The sequence below is a fragment of the Cydia strobilella genome, chromosome 12 (assembly GCF_947568885.1).
Source record: "Cydia strobilella chromosome 12, ilCydStro3.1, whole genome shotgun sequence".
Lineage (NCBI taxonomy): Eukaryota > Metazoa > Arthropoda > Insecta > Lepidoptera > Tortricidae > Cydia > Cydia strobilella.
This window is the reverse complement of record NC_086052.1, coordinates 5,753,446-5,777,078: the sequence shown is the minus strand read 5'-3', so window position 1 is coordinate 5,777,078 and position 23,633 is coordinate 5,753,446. Positions and strand designations below refer to the sequence as shown.

Here is a 23,633-nt window from a genome sequence, read left to right as displayed (position 1 = left end):
CAATACTACAAGAAAAGAAATAATCAACCTCACATTGCAAGGCAAATACAAAACAAATTTATAATATCAGTAGAATCTGTAAATTAAATACCGCAACGTAACGCAAAATGAGGTTTGTAGAGACCCTTCAGGTGACATGTTTCACAAACTTGACAGACGTCACAGACGACTTGACCTGACATCTGACATACTGTTTTATCTTAATCATCTTCGATTTTTATTAATATATGAAAAAAATCAAAAATATGTCTCATTATCTATTAAATAATTACAAATAATGAATTGCGTTCGTTTTAAATCAGTGAAAGTATAAGAGAAGAAGCAGCAATGGCCGTAAGTTGTACTTAATAATCCTAAAATTACTTTTGTTTTCCAAATTGAAATTGATTTATTACAACAAACTGTTTTAACATAGGTATACAAGCGGCATTACAATTGTCGTAGTTATTACTAGTCATACTTTGTCCGGCATTACAATTGTCGAAGTTATTACAAGTCATACATTATCACATCTACTATGCTGTAGGCTTCTGTTATCTCTACAATTTAATATCATATTACACATCCTACACATCCTGTGTGCGTGTATTACGGACCTTGTTATATTTTTATTTCATTTTATAATTTCAGGCTTCCAGGTATGTTTTAATATTGTTTGGTATAACTTTGTTTTATTTTATATAATGTAAAAGCGACATAAACAATCCAGGCTCCTTACAGTGACTAATATTGCCTTAATATAAAAAAAAAAGGTTTAAAATATAATAAACAAATAAACTACAATATTAAATACCTTTATACACATGGATATTTTTACTGTATCAAAAGCAATAGGTAAACAGTATCACTATTATTGACTTCCGTTATGTTACCTGTTTTATTTCTGGCTGTTTTTCAATTTTGTTTTTATTATGTATTATTTACTTTTTGACATTGGTACTTTGTGGTATTTGGAGTCACAGTATCCATCAATCTGAAGGATAGTTGTAGTATGATATGACTTTCTGGAAATTTAGATATTCACATAAGTAACTAGGTACAGTGAAATCTCGATAATCCGGCACTTCCATGGTCCGGTATACCCAGTAATCCGGCACTAAAATTGGTATACAAATGTTAATTCTATGTCCTAATTTACTATGTGCACTTACATTTTGGCTAAGTTCCAGATAAGAGTAGAATTTTCTTTGAATTTAGTATTTTAGTAAAATGTATTTCTACAACATACTAAAAAACACATCAATAATATGCAGATTTGCTATAACTTCCAGTGATCCAGCTCTCTTGTGTCAGCATCAGTGCCGGTTTAGTGAGATTGTACTGTACAAGAAAAACACAAAACTGTATTATCATACAATTTCTGGGGATTGTCTTAACATAGACAGTTCTCAAATAGTAAACATATTTGCATGTGTTTTAAATCAGTTAAGATTTTTCAAATGGAGTAACAAACCGGAGCTAGATAGGCCAAAGGTGATAAGGATATGCAAAGTTCATTCTAAAATAATAATTATGTGGACATCATTACACAATCTTAACTTTGTCTAATGCTAATGGTTTGGCCTGCGTTCATAAATTAAGAATAGAAAAGTGGTAGTAAAGTATTACCGTAAACTTCCTCAACTTTGCTTACAATGCTAAACATCGCCTGGCTTGAAGTAGCAGTGATTTTCTATCAAACAGATGTTTAATTATCATTTTTTGTTAAATAATGTTTGGCATAGCAGGCAATCTTGAGTAATGGTCCTCACTTTTTGTTCATTACCTACCTTTTGATATCAAATAATTTACTGCATAATGAAAAACAAACTTAGCTTAATTAACTTATACTTGCAATGCTACTGAGGGGAATCCGGCGTCAATTACTCTTATCAAATTTCACAATTCTTAATTAGGTACATAATAAAGGTGACTGGCAACGAAAGGTGGTGGTGGTAATATAATAACTGGTCACTACACTTTGTCCAATTGTATCTAAATAACTGGTTTGTTTCCACTGTGGTGCTTAATGTGTCCAACGTTTATAAGTCTTCCCGTCAAAAGTTATGCCATACCAGGAAGGGAGTGTAAAGTGCATTTAACTTGTGAATTAAAGATTGTCCTCCTTCAGCCCTTGGATGAGAAAACACCATCATGTTAAACTGCAATAATTTTATTAGTATCGTTTTTATTTTTGATGACCTTGAAATATGAAACGTGATTTTTGCCGACCAGGACAGGGACGAAAAAAAAATAAGGTGCTTACATTACAAATATCTGACCTGAATATTTTTGATGGGAAATATATTATGTCATTTATGTGCAATGCCTCTAAGTAACTACATCATAAAATGTTATATTTTCTTTCTCCACTCAATCTGTAAGTCGCTCGCCATTAATAAAAAGCTATAAAATGTTTCATATCAATTACTGGAGAACATAAAGTTGTTTCCTATTATGAGAAACCATAAAAAATATTTTAATTGTTTAAGTCAGTAAGTAATGTCAGTATATCTGCAGAATTGTGTTGTGTTCGGTTATATTTGTCAAGGGCAATCACGATTGCGACTAAAATGGAATCTAATAATATTGTAAGATGAGCATTGATTAATAATATCATGTTACATGTAGTTTTTTTTATCTTGTATGCTTGTTTTTATTGTATTGTGGCTGTCGTTAACAGGTCTGATTTATATATATTTTTTTGGTTTTAAGAACCAGGGTCTGATTATTAATTGACAATATTGTTAAATTTAATTAGTGTATAAAATGTGCGTAGGTACAATTTTTAACCTTATTTTATTTTATGTCATATGGTAATTTAGAGTCAAAAAAAAACAATTTCAAATCTATTCTTTTCTTTATTGTTTTATAAGATTATGTAAAACTTAAAATGAAGGATTAAACATATTGTTTAAGTACTTACCTTTATTAATTTAAACTCAACTCAATTAGTGGTACTTAAATGCAAAATAAAAAAAAAGGTAAAGTAATGAATTTGTGCAATATTTAATCAAATATCGTCATATTATTATTATGACGCCAATTGGTAGCATAATTTAACCAGCTGATTAAATAATGTAGTTGGTATACACATTGAGCAATATAACAGTCTGTAACAATTTTATTGTGTTAATATTTCATTATACCAAAGATGCATTGAATAAATAAATAAATGACATCTTTTATTCACAATGAACATAATTGATTGATTATTTATTGTATATTGATTGTGTAAAGCCCGCTCCAGACTACGCGGCGCGATGACGCGAACGCGAGTGTGGAGGACCCTTAAGATGTATAAAGTCTCAGACTAATTCGAGACGAATTTGCAAATTTATACATAAACGGCTCCGTACATTATGCGATGCTGGTTTGCAAAAGTTTACGTTTGATTTGTCAATTCAGTGACCACAAAACATGGCGCAATAATGGCGCCATCTGGTTCGTCTGTCAAACTATGGGCACGTTTATTTCTTAGGATAATTACAATCAATAACTCTTTAATTAAACTAACATAACTGAGAATATTCTCCGCCTTACCTCGATACAAAAGAAGTGGGCGAGGATCTGAGAAGAATTTTAAAATATTGATTACGTGAAAGTCAATACAAGGCTTATGAAAAAACAATTAAATAGCGTTATTATGAACAGAACTACGCAAACAAGCATTTGTTTATAAACAAGATTCTTGACTCAATGAGACAACATCTCAAATAGGGTTGTCGTACTCGTACAGACATCCTTCACAAATAGTATTATTATATTTATTTATTTTTTAACACTATAATACGAAAAAATATTGGTTACAGCAGATGATACATATATTATAATGGTGTAGTACAAATACGAACTTATCCCTCTTACAGTTAACCTACAAAAGTAATTTAAAACTATACCTAAATTAATTATATGATACTTTATAAAGTATATATTTAAGTATTACGCATGTCAATTTCAATGCAATAAGGCGAACAATAAAATTATACACATATTTGTAAGCACAAACAGTTACATATAATACGATACAAGTGCGGAGAGTAGGAAATTCGCAACGAGTGGTGATAAATTATAAATAAAATCAAAATAAATATTGGTTTGTAGATCTTTGCCTAGAAGTCATAATGAAAAAAAAAAGTTGCATGATATTCCTAAGAACACTGCTTTTAGGATCCTACAGACAGGGGTGCCGGGGCCCCACGCGCCGCGCTTCTTATGAATTCTTCTTATGACAGCCATTTAGTCTACAAACTAAACTAGTCTACGAGAAAAAATAATAAAACGTTACTGTAGATGTAGAAGATCAAATCTATAAAAATCATAGTATCCTATCAGTCCTACCACACAAGTAACCGTGGAATAGAACACGTTTTATTTGTAATTGTGTACCTTGTATGAAACGATAACCGCAACCGCACTTATCACAAAAACGATTATCTCATGACCTGTAAGGATTGCCACATTTTTATCGGACTTGTATTTTTTTTAATACTTAAGGTCTTATTAATTGAGCTTGTGAGGTGTTGAGGTGAATTGGGGTAACTTCTAAAACAGGGTAATTTTGAAAATAACAAACACCTATCTACTAAATTGAACCGCTGTAGCAACAGAATGTAAGACGCCTAAGTGTTGCAGTAGCGTTAGTGATGCCAAAGTATGAAGTGCTTCTGGTTTAAATAGTAGATATTAGTGATTTGTGTGTGAGATATTAGTGAATTTACCCCAATTTACCTTATCTTCTTATATAGTAAAGAGCTTTGATTCGTCCACAAATTAATTAATTCATTTGTGTAACGACAGTTTTAAATTTATATTGGCAACAATGGTAACTTTCGTTACACAAAGGAGTCAATTAATATGTAGACGAATCAAAGTCCCTAAGTACATTCTTCTTAAATCAAGACCAATATGTATCTTTATCTGAGAGCCAGTTTCTAATGAGCTTTTAAATATTTTAATAACAAAACTTCCGTGGGACACAGACATATTAAACATATTAAATAAACATGTCGAGCGTTTTCGACTTAAAATACGTGAGTGACCCGTTATTAATATATTTAATAAGCCTTTAAATATTGTACAGTTAAATTGAGAAAATACGTTTTAACTTTAACATATTCAATCCCTAGATTTTTCACACATTCGACTTAATTATTATACCTATATCTAGTAATGGCTTAATGGCGTAAACTTTCTTATGAATTTAAAGTGACTCAAGGCTTTCAGATATACATCGATTTGTAGGTAGATACTAAATGCAATTTCTTCTTGGTGTTTGGCTTTCGCATTGTTTAATTGTCTAAATAAAAACAAGTAAATAACTTTTGAAAACCTTGAAAAAGTACCATTAAATGATGTAAAGGCTGAAATCAACTTAAATAACATTATTTATAGGTTTCATAAAAAACAGTGGCATGTCAATCAGTCATTCAAATTTACTAGTTTACTAAATTTATATTTGGATTTTGTCAATCCCTTGTCAATTTTTTTGTGAACCCTATAAACACATGCGTTCTTACAACAATTTAACATATAGGTATAATCTGTAATGTGCCAACCCTATATAACCATATACAAATGAAATCGCTCTACAGATAACTATTGATAACATGTCCAGTATTGGTGGCGGACCTCCTAACCGCTGTACGAATATTGTCAACACGCACCTTATTCTCTAAAACCGCTATCAAATCGCCAGTGTGTTCACGTCAATATTATTGAGATTTGAGACAGTTAAAAATGCGTGTGGTATGAGTGACTAAAATTGAAACAAACTAATTTTTGAAGGGTGACTTGATCTCTCATGTGTCGCGATTCTTTTTTCAAATAGTTTTCGCGTTCCAGCATACGAGCATACGAGCGCTTTATTTTAATCGAATATAATTAAACTTTAAATTTTACCTCTTGCTAAAAGAGTGTAAAAAATTAAAAATCGTAATGGTTTAAAATAAGTGTCTTTGTAGGGTGAAGTATAGTGCGTAACTTAATTCAAACGTTTATTAAATTTATTTATTTACAATCGATGCCATTGAATAAAAAAAATTAGTTTTAGCTACATTATGTATTTTTGCTTAAGTATTTGATTTTTGTTTATTTTGTTTTAATTGAATAATGCCAATTAAACTATTAGGCCAGGAAATGAATGCTCAAAAAAAGTTACAGAGAGAAATGCTTGGAACACAATTTTTGACTTCGTAACTTTGTTTGGACTAGTTAGGAGGTGAACATATCAAAAGTCCCCGGCCGTAACCCTTGTGCTGGGGGGATTGAAGGTCCCATTTTTCGGTTTTTCAGTTATATCTTGGAAACTTTGCGTCTTAGCGACATGACTACTTATACAAAACTAAAGCAGATTAAATTTAGTTTAGTCAAGTTTTTCGATATCTTGTTTTTGAAATTTCCGCTCTTGAAAGAGTACTTAGGGCTCTCAATTTTATCTTAATTATCTACATCAGTGAAGCTGTTAGGCCGTGTTTAGTATCGTTTTCGTATAAATCGGGGGTTCTGAATTCATTTATGGCATCACATTGACACCATTCCTAAGTAAAAACAAAATTTAAAAGAATACTTTTTTTTAAACTCCTCACGCTTAAACCGCTGAACCGATTTCCTTGAAATTTGGTATATAGATAGTTTGAGTCCCGGGACAGGACATAGGATAGTCTTTATATCCAAAATAATCTTTTGAGGGGTTTTGTCGATAGTTATATCTATCGACTTTGCAGCAAAACTACCTAGTATAATATACTTACCCCTAGTGATTGATTCATAAAAATACAACAGTCGTAAAATATGAAGGGGTAATAAATAACGGTGCTTGCTCCCTCTCAAGTTCTCAACCGAGTGAAAAAAATGATCTAAAATTAGTTAAGAACAGTGGTGATACTGGTGATACACCAATGGTAGTTACCCGCACTTAAACTATCGTGGGACATATTTTATATTTATATTATATATATATATATATATATTTGATGGTAGTTACCTTATAATTTCATATGGCTTAAAAAACATGAAATTTATACAAACAGCCAAAGATGTTGTACAGTCAAGATTCAAGATATTAAATATAATATGTACACACGACTATAAAGTCGGCATACATTAAGATAGCGTGTACATATTATTGGCACTTTGTCTGAGACGACATTTAATACCTTGACTGTACTTTCCTTTGGATGAATATAATAAAATGTAAATAGTAATTTTTTTCATCTACAATATAAGTAATTAATTCCGTTGTGGAACAAAAAAATGACACAAAATTGATATGGGTAACTTCCCTCAAATACTTTGATATCCACCCTTATATGCAAATCAAATGCTCCTAAACTTTGACGAAGCTGACTCACAATGGTTTTCATTGCCATAGACCCTACTGGCACTTAAGTCATTTATGCCAATTTCCATCATTTTGAACATTTTTCAAAAAACTTAACGACAGAAAAAAATTATCTAACTACCAAACCTGCTAATTAGATTGTTTTTTTAGCTATCTACCCAGTGTTATCGCCAACAGCTTAATTTTTTGTTATATATATCGATATAGTTGCTAGTTTTGCTATGAATACGATTTCAGATCACCGTTAATAGTATTTTGTGCAACAGGTAAGGGGACGTTAAAATATTACGCAATTTTCGAAGATTTTTTTTCGCGGGTAAAATACCACTTTGCACAAATAACTATTTTGGAAACAAAATCGATGTATGGAGAGAGCACTTTATGTCTTCTTAATTTTCTTTGGTATAATCAGCCTAGACTAGACTATTATCTGATCTATTTATATTTCGAAAGAGATTATTTATGTTGTGATGCACAACTCGTTAGATATATGAATAGATATTCGCATTCAGATGTACGTATATTAATGTGTTCTACACAATCCTTGAAAAGCTCACTATAGGCATAATTCAAACCATTTGAACAATTCACTTCAATTGAAACACGAGTTGTGGCAAATTTTGTTGCTATTCTATTCTGTTATTTTACTTCTTATGTTTGCATTCGTGTTTTTATTATACTATATAATCATTTTGAATAATACTGATGTATTTACAATTGCTTTTGAATTCATAATATTTACGTAGATATATTTCAATGAGTATATTTAAAACGAAAACAAATGAAATATCATACTGGAATAGTAGAATAATTTTGAATTGAGTTCAAACACGCTATCAATAAAAAAAAACATCTCTTTTAAAAACTAATATGATCAGTCATTATACAACAAAATTAATAATTTGATAATAATTTTTAGAAAATTTCACGCAATATAAAAAAACCGGCCAAGTGCGAGTCGGACTCGCGCACCGAGGGTTCCGTAGTTTTTAGTATTTGTTGTTATAGCGGCAACAGAAATACATCATCTGTGAAAATTTTAACTGTCTAGCTATCACGGTTCATGAAATACAGCCTGGTGACAGACAGGCGGACAGCGGAGTCTTAGTAATAGGGTCCCGTTTTTACCCTTTGGGTACGGAACCCTAAAAAGCATTGGATTCAATGTCTACTACATTGTGTCAAGTAGAATAAGTACCTACATAGTCCTGTGCTGACTATTTCATGTTTGTTCCTGTCGAAGTACTTTGCAGTTACTTGCATTGCATTGCATTCTTACAATTAATGCATTTTGCTTCTTATCTATACTTGAAAGTGGATGATTTAATGGACATAACACATAGGTCTCGTGTGATCCACTTGAGAGTACTTGATTGACTTGATTCACATCTTATTAAGGACATTTAATATACCTAATATATACCTTGATATGAAGGATGGTTGTAAATTGTGTTATTAACACCGTTGGATATCTCACGGAGGATTTTTTTAATAGGGCATAAATACGTCTACAAATTGATTGGTCAGTTTGTGTTTGTTCTGAAAATTTTTATTTAGTTTTTGGAAAAAATACATCGATCACGAAAAAAAACAGATCCGTTAATAGCTTATAGAATAAATACATTAAAATAGAAAGTCACAATTAACGCTAAACAAGATAAGTTTGTTGGTAATAATTATTACTTCATCGCCTATCCCGGATATCGCCATTTGTTTTCCTCAAAACTGAACAACCAGAACGCCTTCTCCCCCGCGTTATTAAATAAGCCATGTTAATTAAAAAAAATCTAATTAATGTCCATATAATGCCCAGCGTGTCCGTATCAAAATGCGTTTACTTGCTTAAACTTTATTAATTCCGCGATACTGCTTAAAAGGTATTGTAAAATTCCTGAAATAATTAAAAAAAATATTATAATAATATTTTTATTACTGACGTTTGGTACACTCATTAATTACGCACAACTGTTCATGACCACGGCATTATTTATGTCGCCCTGAAACTTACAATCGCGACAACGCTCATTGCGTGAACACACTCGCGTGAAAACTCCGTTCAAAAATTAAAAGCCTGCCAGTGGCTGTGTCCAAAACTTTTTTATTGTTTTTTTTTAAACGGCCGAAATGTAATTGTCGCTGGCCAGTAATTTTTTAACGCAGTTGCAATGTACACTCCTCTGACACCTGTGCAGGCTGAAGGAAGGGTGATGGGTCGAAGATTTGTGCTAACCCTGGTGATTGGGATCTCGGCCGGATTTAGTTTCGCGTACATACTGTTAACGTCGTCCGGATCTTCACCGTACAGGTAACTAAACTCTGTTCTTGGCATGTTGTCTTGTGTTGCATGTGCATTTTTTTCACCTTTTAACCTTTTGAGTGCCTCCACTTTTTCTTATGTAGCTGTGGACTTAGAGTCAGACCAGCCAACTACATCACCAGCCATTTTAGCTCTATAATTTCCTTATACATTCAAAATAAACTTAAAATTTTTTAAAGGTTAAAAGTTTTTTTTTTTGCCTGTATTGACTGTTTTAGAGAAAAAACTGCATCTATGTAGCATGCATGTAATGTGAACATGTTCTAAAGTTAGCATAATAAACGTACTGTATACTTAATAAATAAAAAGCTCTGCTCTTAAACCCATAATACCTACCCTAAATGTTTAAGTGTGAAAAAATACTTACTTTCCCCCTAAATAATTTAATATAAATAATATTAATCCATACTAATATTATAAATGCGAAAGTCTGTCTGTGTGTGTATTACCTCTGCAAGCTTAAACCGCTGAACCGATTTAGTTGAAATTTGGCATAGAGATAGTTTGAGTCCCGGGGAAGGACATAGGATAGGTTTTATGTCGGAATTGAGATAATTCATGAATTGCCTGTAGGCGCTATACTTAATTTAGCTGCTGTCACTAATTCAACGCAGACGAAGTCGCGGGCAAAAGCTAGTATGATATAAAACGTTTTTATGTGGTATTCAGCATATTACAAACGCCTGCTAAACTATTTTATCACGTAATCACTGAAATCATCGAAAAAAATGGGGATTTGTTTACAGAACACATTAGAAAAGCTAGTTTTTACAGAGCTAAGTATACGAGGTTCATTGAACCATTTGTGACGTTTTCAACCAAAAGGTACCACATTGTCGCTTGTTGATAAAGTTGATTTCTAATTGAAGCTATATGGAAATAGCGCCTTACTGACAAGCGACAATAAGTACCCTTTTCGTTGAAAATGACACATTTTACCAGTGCAATTATACAATATTAAGTTTATGGCCTAGAGACAGATTACAGTCAATTGCAATAATATGTTACAGAACGAGCGAGCTAAAATAGTCAGCAATGCTCTTATTCTGTCTGCAATGCGTTTAGAACTGTGCGCATTTTTTTTCGCTTTTTGTTGTGAAAGATATCAGGTATTGCAGGTGAATAACTACGTTAAATACCTATTATGCCCTCTCCCTTTGTATTATCAAAGATAGATATAACTCCGTAATGGATGGATACAGTCTAAGGAAAAAACGTGCCTCGAAAATCAAGAAAATTTGATTCTCGTTCAGAGGGCGCTACTAGTTTTGGCCTACAGTCGTATAGATGGCGTTGACGGTTTCGTTTGTTATTTAACAATTTTAACGCATATCAGTGAAAGAACATGGGTCAAAATCATCAAAATAATTAATGCAAATAAAAAAAATCATTTATCTATATTTAAATACATTTTATCGTATTTTTACAAATCTTCAATTTTAGTTTTAAAGTGTGTCGACAGATGGCAGTGAATTTACTGGGGTTACAAAATTTACTATGACAGTACCGCTCTAGTATAAGTTACTCTATGGTATTATTAAGGATACTTGTTGTGTTTTATTTATCTAGGCTGGGTTACCCTTGTTTTCTAATTAACGATGTTATTTATTACTTAAGTATTTTGTAGGTACTCATGTTTTTACATAATGAGCGAAATACGACGAAAAGCTAAATAAAATATAACCATTTATATCACATTTAACTGTAATATGCAGGTTTATGGCGGTTTTACAGCGTAGTTAATATTCTATTTTGCCTTCGCAAATAACATTTATATTATAATGCATTTATTTGAAAAGATAAGATATTGTCGTAATACAAACAGTCTGCATACGTCTGCAGTATGCAGTCTTGATTGTTTAGTGATGTTATAATAAATAATAGGCTTTAATAGGTAAGTCGACATAATACAGGGTGTTTTTTAATACCCGGCAATATTTTGCGAGACTAATATGTACTTATATGTCATGCTTCTACTATGGGACCAACCCCGAAATCAGGAAAAAAAAGTCTGTTTCTTAGATTTTGGCTGGTCTTATGTTGATGTTATCTATAGGAGAGCCATATTATGTTTCGCGAATTCGTGGTTGGTCTCATAGTACAAAACGAATATATATATATATATAAGGTGGAGGATATATATATATATATATATATATATATATATATATATATATATATATTTATACAGGGTGGAAAGACACGACGATCCTTCTCGCAAAGGGGGGTTAGTTTAAGTGATGGAGTATCGATTCGTAATGTTTAGATTTTTGTTACGAACAATTAGTAAAAATATTAAAATTAATTAATCTTCTTCTTAGTGACTACGTACTATCAACCTACATGTAAGTGTAATGTGACACTTATGTTTACAAAAATATTTGACATAAAATTGACACACGGCTAGTTGGGTGTGGTGGAGGATATCTTTGTCTATAGCGTCGTAACGTCTCGGCGGCATTATAATTACACTCCCCGTATATTAACATAAGCAAATTTAGGTAATCGCGGGCTACTAAGGGCCCAATTGCAATTTATTTGCGTCACGGTTTTATCACGGGTAAAGGTGACAGTCCATTTCCAACCGCAGCTGCATTACTGCTCCGACACTACTGCAGCGGCCTGAACGCGTCGGTGTTATTGTCAATTTCCATAGTAAAATGAGTGACTATATCGACTGCACGTATGGTGATTTTAACGTTTTCCCGACCGCAGCTGCACTACTACTCCGACACGTCGAAGTTATTGTCAATTTCCATAGTAAAATTAATGACAAGGCCGACTGCACGTAGCATGGCCATTTTTGCGTATTTAGTGTATTATTGCAACTGCGGCTGCAGACCGCACGTCAAATCTGTCACCTGCACTGAAATGTCTTTAGGTCACAGATATTAGTAGTTTTAAGCAAAGAGGATATAACCATATATGTTACTGAACCTAATATATAAATGCCTATAACTTTAAAACGGTTACGAATATGAGCCTAGTTTCTTTAGAGGAAATACAGTACTAAATCCAAACAATCCCCCTTTTGCGGAAAGGATCGTCGTGCCTTTCCACCCTGTATATTGCAGGAGAATTAAAAAAAACCGGCCAAGTGCGAGTCGGACTCGCCCACCGAGGGTTCCGTACTTTTTAGTATTTGTTGTTATAGCGGCAACAGAAATACATCATCTGTGAAAATTTCAACTGTCTAGCTATCATGCACGGTTCATGAGATACAGCCTGGTGACAGACAGACGGACGGACAGCGGAGTCTTAGTAATAGGGTCCCGTTTTTGCAGAACACTAAAAACACGCTGCAGTATAAACTATAATTAAAGCCTGACCAGTAATATATGATCATTGTCAAGAGGGCGCTGTTATTCTCATGTATAGGGTGAGAGTTCAGTTTAGTATGAAAAAATTTGTTCCAGTGAAATTCCGCAACATGGCGCTTGATCATATATTACGGGTCAGGCTTTAGATTCTTCATAGATGCTTCGTTTTTTCGTTATAGTCCTTTCATCTGTTGAAGAATTATATTTAGTCAGGTATTTGACTTTTTTATATCCAACTAATCCATCTATTAGATAGGTATACCGATCTATTAAATCTATATAAATAATAAATAAAAAAAAATAAAAATTTAAACTGTTTATTCCATAAGAGGTTAGGTACAAACATTCGTCTTAACTCGGTTACAATCTCAACATTTTGAGATTATTTTAACTAAGCTTAGCCTAAATTATAAACAAATAAATATTATAGGACATTATTACACAAATTGACTAAGTATACCTCAGTAAGCTCAATAAGGCTTGTGATATGGGTACTTATACAACGACATATGTATATTATATAATTAATATAATACATATTATATAAAACACCCATGACTTGGGAACAAATATCCAATTAAATTATTAGCCTTACGTCAAATTTTCACTGCCAGTGGAAATTTATAATTAAAAAATAAATAAATAAAAATTATTTGCCCTACGTCTGCCTCGGTTCGAAATAACAGCGAAGTTTACACAGCTGATTGGTGTATAGGGGTAGGGTAGGATACAGTGGCTCGGAAAAAAATAGCTATGTACAGTGGCTCACTCAATCGAATTCCAACATGATAGAGGCGATATTGAGGCGACTGAGATTTTACGGTTTTAATTTGTAAAAAAGGTCCCAATCTAAACTATATACAGTTTATTTTGAATTTAGGTAAAACAGTTTTTTTAAAGAAATAAATACTGTTTGTTTTGAATATGTACCGTTTTCAAGTAAACAAAAAAAAAATCTGTATCTAGGTGTTCCTACATACATATTAATAACCAACAATGTGATACCTTATGTTTTGACTGAAATCGTCATATTTTTGCATATACCTAATATTTTGTTAATATTAAACTGCATGTGTTCTATCTAGATACTTTGTGTTTTGTATCTTTAACCCATACTATGCCGACAACTAGTGTTTGGTCTCCTAGACGTTCCAGACTCTCATTTCGACGAGTACAAGCGAGCTTTTTCCTGTGCGTTGGAAACAACCCTATGGGCGTATATGGGTTAAATGTTTTGTACTTTTTAGTCATTTATCACTGCTTAATTGTATATATTCGAATGACTAGAAATAGTCACGATAGTAATAGTCACAGCGCTATATATTGTATGGTTTTATTATTCCGCTAAGTATGCCCTATTGTTAAGTAAGAACGTTGCGTTTTGAATGTAAATCCAAAGCCACGTATTTACTATTAACAATTTTGTTTATGAACAATGTTGGTAAACAAAGTTAGAATTTTTTTGGCAGGTACTTATTTACGAATCATTGATTATAAACCTGGTTTATAAGCAAAAATATTTATAGTGAATACGTGGCCTGTGGCTTTAAAGCTATATTTTTGTATCGCTATTTTGTGATGCGATCGAATGGCTGACTGGCTATTTTGTGATTTTTGTTAATACATATTATGCATTTGGCATTTATTTAATATGTATAGATTAAAGTTTTACGGTTTAGGAACTATGTAATACTTCTCTCATACCATATAAAGTAAATGCGTGTTTTTAAGGGAATCTTTTTACGTAGCTTTAAATTAAATCTATCTATAAGGGTCGGTTGAACCAAACTGTTTGTCATCGGTAAAGAGTTCGCTCAATTTTATTGTATGGAAAGATTCATAGTAAACCGCCGCGTCGCGCGCGGGTAACGTTGATCAGTCTGTCAAGTGCGGATGGTGCAACTGGCACTAAGTATTTAAAGATTGTAGATGCGTGTCGATTCCATGTACCTACCTACCTATTTTTAAGGTTTTAACACAGTCATTATTATTTACAACGACGGGACTTAATCGCGTAAAATAAGTTTTAAATTTACCCCCGACGTTTCGAGGACGGCGTTTTGTCCCCGTGGTCTCGGAGAAGACTGGCTAAAGTTGACATCAACATCTTCTAGGCGCGCGAGTTTTTCGAACTACCCGCACTTGGTCTTGTTTATTAACTTGAACGTTTTGCGCACTAGGGATGTTACCGGGTCGACACACAACACTCACAATATTCGATTTTTCAACTTTCGATATTTGGTTTCGCTTACACTTACTAATGACTGGGTTCCATGTGGATGAGATCTTAAAACCTTCGTCGTCGTCGTCGTTGTAAATAATGATGAGTAAAAATCGTGAAAGTTTAAATCAGTGTTTAACACAGTCGTCCAGAATACTCTTACTTGAGGAAAAATTTCATTATTAAAATTTATTAATTGCTGGCATGCAGTATCATTTATCATTTACAAATACAGATAGTTTATTCATAGCACCAAGTTACATGTCATTAGGTAGGTACATATTCAATTTCTCAACTTTCAACGTTAATTGTAACCTTTCGTATGCTTAGGAGCAGATCTGCTCCATATATATTCAACTTAAACATGAAGTTGTCACGATTTCTATTTATATGGCAATTTTTTGACATGCGCATACGAAAGGTTAACCCGCTCACCGGCTCCGTGCAAGTCGATCGAAGAGATAATTTGTCTTCTAAACATCTGCAATGTTTACATAATAAATAAATAAAACCGGCCAAATGCGAGTCGAACTCGCGCACCGAGGGTTCCGTACTTTTTAGTATTTGTTGTTATAGCGGCAACAGAAATACATCATCTGTGAAAATTTCAACTGTCTAGCTATCACGGTGCATGAAATACAGCCTGGTGACAGACAGACGGACAGCGGAGTGTTAGTAATAGGGTCCCGTTTTTACCCTTTGGGTACGGAACCCTAAAAATATACAGGGTGGCTAAAAAATAAGTATATTCCCGTTGCCAAGGAGATTTTGAAATTATACTGACGAAACCACGAAAAAAAAATTTGCTCTCCCGTAGAAAACGGACCAGCCAAAATTTATGAAACAGCCAAAATTTTTTTTTGCGATTTCGGGGTTGGTCCCATAGTAAGTGGCTCAGTATAATCCCATACCTCCCTGGCAACGGGAATGCAGTTATTTTTTAGCCACCGTGTATAAGTAATCAAGGGAAAAAAAAAGCATGAACGCGATGCGTAGGTACTAGGTATTAGGTAAATATGACTAATAGGTAGGTAGGTAGGTAGGTAGGTATAGTAGGTTTTCACATGTACCTGTAATGTACATGTGCAATGCAATAAATAAATACAATACAATATATCACTATTAAGAGAGCAAGGTCGTGTATTGGTTTTTTGACATTGCCAATCAATAAGTTACTATGAAATATATTTACCTACTCTTCGTGTTTCAATGATATTTTTCATTTCAATAATATTAGGCAATGAAGATTGAGACCAGCATTAGTTTTCCTTATTTTTAAACCATTCTAAATGATCGACTCGGGTTTTATTATCATTTCGCGATATGGCTTTTTCCTGCACGGCTTAACTCTGACATGGAACGTGAATCGTATAATAAGTTTTTGGCAAAAATTTCATTTTTGGTACAAGCTTTTATCGCTGACTGTACTTTTCTTTCCACAGGCAACTAATACTCATCGAGCCAATTATAAGAACCCCAAACACATTAATATAGGTTGCGTTGTTTTATAACAGAGTTCCTATGGCCACCTCCTGTCTCCATCATCAGATCAACTCGATGGTACCATAATATTGCATTGTCAGCCGACTTACATTATGTATGCAAATTTTCGGCTTCATCGGAAACCGGGAAGTGGGTAAAATTAAACTTGCAAGATTTGACCCGTACCTATTACAAACATGTTACAGACATACTTACATAGGGCACATTGTAAGTATAATAAAAAGCTTGTAAAATATTAAATGATGTGTTATTAAATAACCACGCCTCTAACTAAAAGTATGAATTACTAGGCTAAACCTTGTAAGTATTTTTTTTTATTGCCGCATAAGTTCGAATTTATTTGTGTCCAAAGAACGTAGATAAACTTTAACCCCTTATATTATAACTTTAGAAGCCTCAACTAATTAATTTGTGTCTTATCCCTTTCTTACAAATATATAAGACAAAATGACAGATAAGGACAAGGACAAACAAATATACTATTTGAGGCTTGTAGCGCTTTTATGAATAACACCATATACTGTTATACGGTGTTATAGACTAGACTTATATTGACCGGGATATAGACCGTGATTACCTTTTGTATTATTTGTGAGCTCCCGATATTTCGACGCAGTTACATGCAGGTGTTATAGACTGTTCTTAAAAACCTCTGTCTTGGTCGTACCTAGTGGGGTAAATAGCTCATATATTAGTTCTCAAAAACCAATTATTGGCTTGGCGCCAATTGTAATATATGTGTTTGCCTTACCAAGGCAGTGTCAAACTTTTCTGTAAGACATGCTCGAGTTGGTACGGCTTACTTTTCGGCTGAAAATAGTAGGTATCGAGTCTATGGCCGTCCGCCACAGCTACGCAATATGATTACCTCAGTAATCTTTCAAACCTACTAATCGTTACAGAGACTTCGACAAGCACCCAATCATGGAGGTCCAAGACCACAGATTCGACGAGCCAGCCCACAGAGACGAGGACCGGACGGAGGCGGACGAGTTATCAAAGAAGGTTCGGGTGTTGTGTTGGATCATGACGCAGCCCAGCAACCACGAGAAGAAGGCGCGGCATGTGAAAGCTACGTGGGGGAAGCGGTGCAATAAGCTCATATTTATGAGCTCGCAGGAAGGTTAGTTCATATTTAAACTGGAAGATTGTATTAGCCAAAGATCGCGACATTATTTTGTTTCTAGACCTCTTAATAATCCGTCGGACTCCCAGTCTTCACCAAATCGTAGGTCTACCTTGTTCGTAGGCTTACTAATGTTAAATTTTCTGGTATATGATATCAAACCTCGGTGCTTGGTTCTTTTGATGCTGTTGTTTCTTTCCAATCATGGTAAGATCATAGACCGGACGGAGGTGGACGAGTCATCAAAGAAGCTTAGTAGTAGTAGAGTAATCATTTTAATCTACACAACACAGGTTTACATAAATTTACAGAAATAGAGGTACAAAGAGGAACTTACCCCTATAAGGGATCTCTTCCAGTTAACCTTCGAGTAGATGAGGTTCGGGTGTTGTGTTGGATCATGACGCAGCCCAGCAACCAAGAAAAAAGGCGCGGCATGTGAAAGCTACGAGGGGGAAGCGGTGCAATAAGCTCAATTTATCTGGCGGGAGGGTCAGATGTTGAGATTTAAGGTCATAGTGGCCAAAGACGTCCCCTGCTAGAAATAGGCTTCCACAGATCGCCATCTGTCTATCTTTTGCTGCCCTTATGAGCTCTTAGGAGTTCCAGGGTTCAAATTCTGGTAAGGGCATTTATTTCTGTGTTCATCATAAATATTTATAGATGTTTTCTATGTAAGTATTCATCTATGGCTATCTATTGTATACAAATATCGTCTAGTAACCACAACACAAGCATTATTGAGCTTAATGTGGGCTAGGTCGATTTGCGTAAAATGGTCCCATATGTGATATAATATTAGTTTACTTTCGCTACAACTAGGCATTATCAAATTGTAAATGAATTTCAGACCCAAATCTCCCGGCGGTCAAGCTGCCAGTGCAAGAAGGGCGAGATTATCTCTGGGCAAAGACGAAAGAGGCCTTCCGATACGTGTACGAACACCACAGGAGAGATGCCGATTGGTTCCTTAAGGCCGATGATGACACGTAAGATTTAAGGCTGGCGTCCACTAGACTCGCCGAGGCGAATCGAATCGCAATAATTCGCCTCCTATAATTACTTATGCAACTGCGTCCATTGGCGAAGAGCCGAGGCGCGCCCGTCAATGGACGCATTTGCATTAGAAAATATAGGAGACGAATTATTGCGATTCGATTCGATTCGCCTCGGCGAGTCTAGTAGACGCCAGCCTTTATCCTTCCTTCCCCTTCCGCCCTTTACTGTTATATTGCTGTCCGTTTTATGCTTTCACAAACTGGACCTGGCCTCCATACATGGAATGGCAATCTCCTTTCTACTACTTCTTCTTCTTTTTATATCCACTAGCAACAACACTTCACTACATAGTATAAAACAAAGTCGCTTTCCAATGTCTGTCTGTCCCTATGTATGCTTAGATCTTTAAAACTACGCAACGGATTTTGATGCGGTTTTTACCTATCAATAGAGTAATTCTTGAGGAAGGTTTAAGTGTATAATTTGTAAAGGTTTTGTGTAACCCGTGCGCTAGTAACTGATATAGACGTTCATTGTTATTTACCTTATCCCACGCCGCGCCATTAGAATCCTTGCATCACATTGATACACCAGCTAAACACCTTTTTAAAGAATTAGGCATACTTACGTTACCTGCTATTGTAATTATGCAAATAGCAGTTTAACGTATGCGGAGTGTAATCTGGACAAAATTCAATGTCGTATTAAATAAAGACAACATGGTTATTTTTCATAAATTGTCATATATTTTAATAATGTATTTAACAACGTTAACTGCAAGATAAAGCTTATTCAAATGCGAGATTTTTAACGGAAGTTGTGGTACTTTAAAGCCATCGGTATCTAAAACACAAATGTTGTAATTTTTTTAGTTATTTTATCTTCCTTAGGAAAGCTTTGTTAGGAAACTTCGTATGCTCGACATATTTCACATTCTCGTCCGTTGGACCATTGGTGTTCACAAAATAATAGTTACCTTACCATAAATTACCATTTTAAGTGACATATGATTAGTCCCCCATAAGACCCTTTTTGTCGGTATGACGTACCTACCCAAATTTTCAGTTATTTATTTTTATTTTCGGAGACGGTGACCTTAACTTATCTTGAATGTTTGCCGATGCCTATAACTTCAAGATATTTTTAAACAGTTTTACTGCCACATTTGAATAATTTCATGACCTCTCTGTAAGAATTTGTGACTCAGGGCCGTCATTTTCTTCAATCGATCTCTCCCAATAAACTGGCCAATGCGGGAATGTTTACCTGAACCAGACTTTCTAGCGGTAGTTTTTTTTTTAAAGAAAAAGGATGTAAAAATATTATAAATATACCTTCACCTCCAACCTCTTCTTCTTCGCTTTCGGCCACAGGGAAATAGTACTGGAGAAATTACATAGGTATAGTTTCGCGATTGTGTTCTTCTATGCCCAATAAACTTACCGGATTTATTGACAGATATATTGTACTTCCTGCCATGATAAATGTATTACACACACAGATATTGATGATACTTACTAATCCGTGTTGAAAAAAACATTGCTATGATCCAAGTTAAAACGAACGAAGAAAACAGCTGAGAGTGCCTGGAAATATTAGTGGTCCCACTGCTCCTTGTCCCCGCTCTCGGTTTTAATACAAAAATTTGTACTTAAAAAATAAACGTCAGTTTGTTTTTACTTAGTTATTTATATCCTGTATAATTTGTCTGAATTATTTTATTTCCGATGTAATTTTGACATAAAAACAATTAATATGAAGGCGCGCACAGCATATATAAGGAGTTGGCCAAGCGCCTAATTGACGCAACGAGTGACCGGAAGGCTGGAGCATACCTCGCCCAACGCATCGGCGTTGCCGTTCAGCGCGGCAACGCCGCCAGCCTTCTGGGCACCCTACCGGACGGCACAGACCTGGGGCCAATTTTTTATTTATAGGACTTTTTAGGTAGTTTTAGTTTAGTTTGTTTAGTTCGTAGTTTAATTTATTTTTGTTAGTTTTAATTTGTTTTTAGGTTTATAGGTTAATTTTATGAATAATTAAATTTTTAAATATTAATATGAATATTCAATTATTTTTCTTGATTGATCTTTGATTTCATTTGTGTTAAAAGATTACCTTCGTAATTATTGACTTTGTCATTATTTTAAGCAAATGAAATACATATATGTTATGTTATGTTTTTGTATATGTACAGGTATGTAGTAGTAGAGAATTTGCGCTACATGTTGTCGGAGTACAGCAGTAACGCCCCGGTGTACTTTGGCTGCCGGTTCAAACCGTTCACATCACAGGTTAGTATTCCCTTTAATATATTAGGTACCTTTAAAGCATAACCTCTAGGCGCCCAGACATCAAAAATTGCCAAGGCAAATTCAATTTTTTTTGGTCATAAATACTGTAAGTGCTACTTTATTTATGTTAGAAAATCATTAAACCTTTTATACTAAAAATGTTTCTGTAATTTCTGTATTCGATTAAGCTGCAAGTGCAGAAACTAGTAAATAGAGAGAAAAAGAGGCTTATTATTAAGTGATATCATTGTTAAAAATACTATATATTGTACACGCATGCAAAATAAAAAAGAATTTGATTAAAATTTAGTATTTTTACTTCAAATTTACTTGGTTCCTATTTTTTTCAAAAAAATACCGGGATCCCGGTATTGGAGTTGCCAATACCGATATTAATACCGGTATTGCGAAAGGTCCGGTATTTGGAAGCCCTAGTCATAATAAAAAGTCAAACTATAATGGAATGGGAGACCGGTAGAAGACTAAGAGAAGAGGAGGCATGGGCACTTTTACATGTCAATTTTTACAAGCAATAAATTTAACTAAAAATTACAAAAAGCAATTACAAATATGGAATCAATAACTGTGAATGTCATCTCGCTTTGTGTGGTAGGGCACAGCACAGCGGATGTCATTCCAGATCTAGAGCAGAGCCCAACTGGGGAGGTACCTCCACCTTACAGAAAACCGCAGCCAAATAACACTAGACCCTCCTATGTCCTGTCGCGGGCCTCGAGCTAAGTCACTTTTCAGGCACAGGGCGGACACGCTATACATCAAAAATCACTTGCGTTTCTATGTGTGAACGGCACGTCCGTACACGCGTCATGCGTCATAGTGTTAGTAAGTTGCTTAAAAATAGTACTGAGCGGCCGGCAAACGGCCGTCAATCTGGTGTCGCGGGGCGAGGTAATTCGAGTCGGGGCGGGGCGGTGCGAGGCCGTTCTGTATGATAATACCATAGAGTAACTTATACTAGAGCGGTACTGTCATAGTAAATTTTGTAACCCCAGTAAATTCACTGCCATCTGTCGACACACTTTAAAACTAAAAATGAAGATTTATAAAAATACGATAGAATGTATTTAAATATAGATAAATGTTTTTTTTTATTTGCATTAATTATTTTTATGATTTTGACCCATGTTCTTTCACTGATATGCGTTAAAATTGTTAAATAACTAACGAAACCGTCAACGCCATCTATACGACTGTAGGCCAAAACTAGTAGCGCCCTCTGAACGAGAATCAAATTTTCTTGATTTTCGAGGCACGTTTTTTCCTTAGACTGTATCCATCTATTACGGAGTTATATCTATCTTTGATAATACTATTACTTATTCTGTGTTTCAGGGTTACATGAGCGGCGGGGCGGGCTACGTGCTGAGCAGGGAAGCGCTGGATCGGTTCGTGAACACGGGCTTGCCGTCGCCGCACCTGTGCAAGGCCAGCGAGCATGGCGCTGAAGACGCCGAGATGGGTATGATATCAATTAACTAAGCGTTCATATCAATGTGGACACGACTCATCGTGACAACGTAAAGCGTTCTTTAACCCCTGGAGAGCCCCAGTTTCACAGTAGTATGGAACTCCTATACTAACTACTGTCACACGTGACAGTAGGGCGCTCAACGGGTGAACTAAACGGTAAATAAAATAATGTGATGTTTCCAGGTATTTGTCTAGAAAGAATCGGCGTAAAAGCCGCAGACAGCCGGGACAGCCTGGGCCGCGGGCGGTTCTTCCCGTTCATGCCGCGGGACCATCTGTTCCCCAACAAGGACAAGGGCTTCTGGTATTGGAAGTACATCTTCTACCCTTCAGACGAGGTAACTAACATTATCTATCTAGTAAAGGTAGCCGGGACAGCCTAGGCCGCGGCCGGTTCTACCGTTCATGCCGCGGGACCATCTGATCCCCAACAAGGACAACCAATTTTAAATAAATTTAAATCAGTCAATAGGGACAATTAACTTTAAGACAGAATTTATTGCGAGGATCATGTACATACAACACAAAAACGTCAAAATAGGCTTAAATCGAAGTAAATTGGAAGTTACAGTGCTGCGGATGGGTTCAGAAAAATATAACACTCATCATGTGTCGCAGTACATAAATAGTGTTATAACGCTGATTTTCAGTGTACCTATTGACAGTGAATCTTATTTATTGACACACCTCAGTAAAAGATACAACATGGAAATATCAATTGATTAAATATAGAGGCCGATAACAGGCAGTCTCATCGCTAGAGCTACACTTTCATACAAACTTTATTAGCAATTATTTTATTTTGCGTTTCAGGGTCTAGACTGCTGTTCAGACCACGCGATCTCATTTCACTACGTGAACCCTCAGGAGATGTACATATTAGACTACTTAATCTACCACCTCCGGCCGTATGGCATCAAGTATGGCGTCAGCGATGCTAAAACTAGTGAAAATATAGTAGGCAGTAATGAAACTAAGCAAGGTACTCAGTAGTTTAACCTTTTAACCTAAGTAATACTAAGTATTGATATGTAAAAAGTA

At 34.8% G+C, this 23,633-nt stretch overlaps 1 protein-coding gene across 4 annotated transcripts; it reads left to right on the top strand.

Moving 5' to 3' along the window:
* Positions 1–179: 179 nt before the first annotated feature.
* On the top strand, positions 180–23,604 carry LOC134745985 (glycoprotein-N-acetylgalactosamine 3-beta-galactosyltransferase 1). 4 transcript variants are annotated; one of them, XM_063680147.1, is made up of 8 exons: positions 180–333; positions 9,514–9,626; positions 17,585–17,805; positions 18,659–18,797; positions 21,005–21,101; positions 22,455–22,581; positions 22,776–22,930; positions 23,406–23,604. In XM_063680147.1, exons 1-8 carry the CDS (start codon positions 328–330, stop codon positions 23,583–23,585), a joined length of 1,038 nt encoding a protein of 345 aa, XP_063536217.1. In that variant the 5' UTR covers positions 180–327; the 3' UTR covers positions 23,586–23,604. The 4 variants fall into 4 exon arrangements, with proteins under 4 accessions (XP_063536217.1, XP_063536220.1, XP_063536218.1 ...); XM_063680148.1 differs by lacking the exon at positions 180–333 and adding an exon at positions 5,610–5,622; XM_063680150.1 differs by lacking the exon at positions 9,514–9,626.
* Positions 23,605–23,633: the final 29 nt, after the last annotated feature.

Bases quoted from the DNA above. Each gene is read 5' to 3' on its own strand.
- LOC134745985 (XM_063680146.1), top strand. From the start codon at position 9,487: ATGTACACTCCTCTGACACCTGTGCAGGCTGAAGGAAGGGTGATGGGT. The intron at 18,798-21,004 runs GTAAGATTTAAG...GTATATGTACAG, and splicing joins CTTAAGGCCGATGATGACAC to GTATGTAGTAGTAGAGAATT. The intron at 21,102-22,454 runs GTTAGTATTCCC...TCTGTGTTTCAG, and splicing joins TCAAACCGTTCACATCACAG to GGTTACATGAGCGGCGGGGC.